The sequence below is a fragment of the Argentina silus genome (genome assembly GCF_951799395.1).
Source record: "Argentina silus genome assembly, chromosome: 8".
NCBI classification, from domain to species: domain Eukaryota; kingdom Metazoa; phylum Chordata; class Actinopteri; order Argentiniformes; family Argentinidae; genus Argentina; species Argentina silus.
The window spans coordinates 2,836,424-2,840,636 of record NC_139662.1 but is presented as its reverse complement, the minus strand read 5'-3'; the positions used below and the strand labels follow the sequence as shown (position 1 = coordinate 2,840,636).

The following is a 4,213-nucleotide window of genomic DNA, read 5'->3' as shown; positions in this document are numbered from 1 at the left end:
CATGAGGTCAATACTTTGGAAACAACCGCCTGTAGAGGCATCTCCCCTCCCTTATTCTCTCCCCCTCCCCTTCACATTCGCCCCAAACGATTCAGTTCTCTTTCTTCACTCCTCTAGCTTTGGGAGGCACATCGATAATACTCAACTCTTCTTCAATTCTTTGTTAAAACGATTATCACACCAGTGTTTTAATGTCACGTCGGGAAAGACGCTTACCAAAATGGAGATATCACTCAAACTCCGTTGGGACCAAGTCCTGATTTTGACCGCGGCACTTATGTCACCTGCATTAACGTAAGTAGTGCGAGAGAGTGGTGAAAGTTGAAATGTTAGATGTACCGTCCGGGAAAAACATAGAGAGACAAAGACTCATCTAAAATGAATGAAATGAAAAGTGATAGCAGGCAAATGATAGGCTAGGCTAATACTGGCATTACATTAATCTTACTCTGAACATTATATTATAGCCGAGACTGTATTCTGAGCTAACAGGTATTTATAGATACAGAACTACAATACCTTTACATCTTTCCCCCTGTGTCATTATTATACCACCTCTGCCTTGATTTAGACTTTTCTCTTGCTTCTACTGCTTTCTTTGATCAACATCACACACACACACACACACACATACACACACACACACACACACACGCACGCACGCACGCACGCACGCATACACACACACACACACACACACACACACACACACACACACACACATACTGTACACAGACACAGACACACACACACACACACACACACACACACACACACACACACACACACACACACACACACACACACACACACACACACAAAGCTACTTATAACCAACAGAGACTGCATGATTAAGGACATGTAAATCTCTGTCTGTAATACCCCAGCTGTCAATAGGTAGATAGTCTAGTTGATTTAGCAACAATGCTATTCACATTCTCAACCACATATCTACATTGTTTTGCTTTAGTACTGTTTTTGCAAAACTAGAACTACAACTAGGCCAATGAATGCAGGAGGTAGACAAAACACAAATATTATGACAGTGGAATATTTTAACATAACGTAATGTAATAATCACATAATAAACATTTAATCACCACATTAATACAAACATAGATTATGTGTGCAGGTATAAATACATGACGTAAGTCTAGCATTACTGTACTTTCAATACCTTATTTACTCTAGTGACAGCTAACATGAACATGGTTCATCACATACTTGAGTGTGCTCTAATCACTGCTCCAATGTTTTGCCATTGTTTTAGTTATTTGTTTTAATGGTAAATAGAAATTCTGGTTAAATCCTGAGAAATAAGCAGGATTCCATCTATTGGGAAAGATTATCACTTTTCGATCTCCACGTCATTAAGTTCCATTCAGTTATGAATTCCTCCCTCTTCAGGGTGCTGTGCAATGACATCCTTGGCCTGAAGGTGGCAGGAGATCCTGTGCTGACCCCTAACTCAGTGTGCCTGCGCCTGGCAGGCCTGAGCAAGCGTCAGATGCGTCTGTGTGTGCGCAGTCCTGATGTGACGGCCTCTGCCCTGCAGGGCATCCAGGTGGCCATCCATGAGTGCCAACACCAGCTCAGAGACCAGCGCTGGAACTGCTCTTCACTGGAGAGCCACGGCAAGCTGCCCCATCACAGCGCCATTCTCAACAGGGGTGAGAGACTCAGGGACTCAGGAGGTGGGGTCGGAATAATAGATATAAATAGATATAAAGGTAGGACTTGTACTTGGACAGGATGTTTACATATAGTTCAAGGAATTGAGAGAAGCTCAATTATGATATGTGAGGGCTGTGGCTTGCAAAGATTTTAACATGATACAGGAAAATATTCCATTGCACTAATGACTGAGGCGTATGGCACAAAATGTGTAAAGTGTGTATCTTTTTTTGGCATTTTTTAAATATTGCTCAGATGGAGTATAGGGTAAGGAATACGAATTGTGAAAGAGCATGACATCTTCCCTGGGTATCTAGAGTACAGACAGCATGATCAACTGAAATGAAACTGAATATATTGTATCTGTCTGTCTCCCCTCCAGGTTTTAGGGAGAGTGCCTTCTCCTTATCCCTGCTGGCCGCCGGCGTGGCCCACTCTGTTGCATCTGCCTGCAGCCTGGGCAAGCTCCGGGGCTGTGGCTGTGAGGCCAAGCGTCGCCTGGACGATGACAAGATCCGCCTCAAACTCACCCAGCTGCAGCTGCAGACCCTCCAGAGGGGCGGGGCAGGCATGGGTGTGGCACACCCCTCTCGCCACACAGAGCTGCCAGCTAACCTGCGCTCTGCCCACCCCTCTACTCTACTCAAGCCCCTGCCAGACGACGTCACCTCCCTGCAGGAGACCTGGGAGTGGGGGGGCTGTAGTCATGACGCCCGCTTCGGGGAGAGGTTTTCCAGGGATTGGTTAGACTCCCGAGGGTCCCCGCGGGACATTCACGCCCGTATGAGGATACACAACAACCGGGTGGGCCGACAGGTGAGTGGGGAGACTGACATACACACATTTCTCATCCTGAGAAATCGTATTATTATGAGGATAAGATCTGCCGATAAGTTTCTCCTATTTGTTTACATCATTGTCTTTCCCTGCACAGTTAGTGACTGACAACATGAAGAGGAAGTGCAAGTGTCATGGCACATCAGGCAGCTGCCAGTTCAAGACCTGCTGGTACGTGTCCCCAGAGTTCCGGCTGATGGGCTCACTGTTAAGGGACAAGTTCCTGTCGGCCATCTTCATCAACTCTCAGAACAAGAACAACGGCGTGTTCAACCCCCGAGCGGGGAACGGGAACAGTGGCGGCGGTGCAGGGGGGCTGAACGGGGCCCGTCGGAGGAGCGTATCACGGGAGCTGGTCTACTTTGAGAAGTCCCCAGACTTTTGCGAGCGTGAGCCGTCCCTGGACTCTCTGGGTACGCAGGGGCGTATCTGCAACAAGACCAGCCACAGCATGGACAGCTGCGGCTCGCTGTGCTGCGGCCGCGGACACAACATCCTGAAGCAGACGCGCAGCGAGCGCTGCCACTGTCGGTTCCACTGGTGCTGCTACGTGCTGTGTGAGGAGTGCCGTGTCACCGAGTGGGTCAACGTGTGCAAGTAAGCGAACCGCCACTGGCTCAGCCTCCTGCCCAGATCCATCCAGGACACGCACACAGGACAGCAAACCAACTCCCATGACTCCCACCCACACACCCACCCCTTTGTGTGGTGTTTGTTTTTTCTCCTTGTGGAAGTCTCCCACAGAATCTGTTTACCCCCTTCTCTCCTTTTATTTTTTTGTTCCATCATCTGGGATCTATTTTCCCTTTGTTGCTGTTGTTATTCTCAAAATGCCAAGTCAGAGATTGAGGAGGAGGTGACTCATGTCATTTGTCTTTCCTTGGCCTGTTTGGACGCTGCCTCCTCAGCCATGAAAATGCCCTGGACCCCATCTGCTCTCCCCCACAATACAAAGAACAACAGCAAGAACAAATTTTTTATTATTTAAAGTCATACCTACTATTGCAGTGTACAGCTCTTGTGTACTTGAAAAATGTATATTTTTGTAAGCTTATTTTTGCTATGGCATCATTCTGCCATTGGGGACAAGTTTATGAGAGGAACAAGTGAGACCCAAGTGTTGCTCGGGATGGTGAACTGATGCCATGAGTCAACAAAGCCTGAACACAACAGTGAGGCAGTGGAAAACAGGCATGTCATGCCATGCCATGAGTTTTGATAGGGGCTTTTTCTAACGAATTCAACGACAATTATGTATACTCATTGGATATTTTGCACCTGTGCCTCAACTGACAGCAAGACTAGTGGGTTCCATTAATTTAGAGTCACTCTAAAGCCAATCATTGGGACAGTTTGTTCTGCCCATGGATGTTCTTGGATCCATGGGCAGAAAAACAAACATATTTGGCTCGTGGGTGAACTAATGTAACCTTTCTTTCAAGGAAAATGTCAATCCCTACTCTCCACACTGAACAGCAGGTCATTTAGGTAATACCTAGAATTGTAACAATCATAACCAGGAAATGATAACACATACTGTATCATTGTTATTACTATTGTTTTGTGATTGATGATTTATTTTAGTGAATCAATATAATTATTATGTCAAACATATGCGTGTACCTTTTTTTGCTGAGAGCATTGTCTCATTGTATTAGGACAGTATGGATTTGATCTCATGCACCCACACACATTTCTTTTC

The 4,213-nt window shown here is 46.2% G+C and overlaps 1 protein-coding gene across 1 annotated transcript; it reads left to right on the top strand.

Annotated features, from left to right (window-relative positions):
* Positions 1-220: 220 nt before the first annotated feature.
* On the top strand, positions 221-3,112 carry wnt10b (wingless-type MMTV integration site family, member 10b; the record flags this gene model as incomplete). The annotated part of the gene is made up of 4 exons (XM_083674836.1): positions 221-294; positions 1,408-1,670; positions 2,057-2,490; positions 2,609-3,112. The coding sequence occupies 4 exons, from the start codon at positions 221-223 to the stop codon at positions 3,110-3,112; spliced, it is 1,275 nt and encodes a 424-aa protein (XP_083530962.1).
* Positions 3,113-4,213: the final 1,101 nt, after the last annotated feature.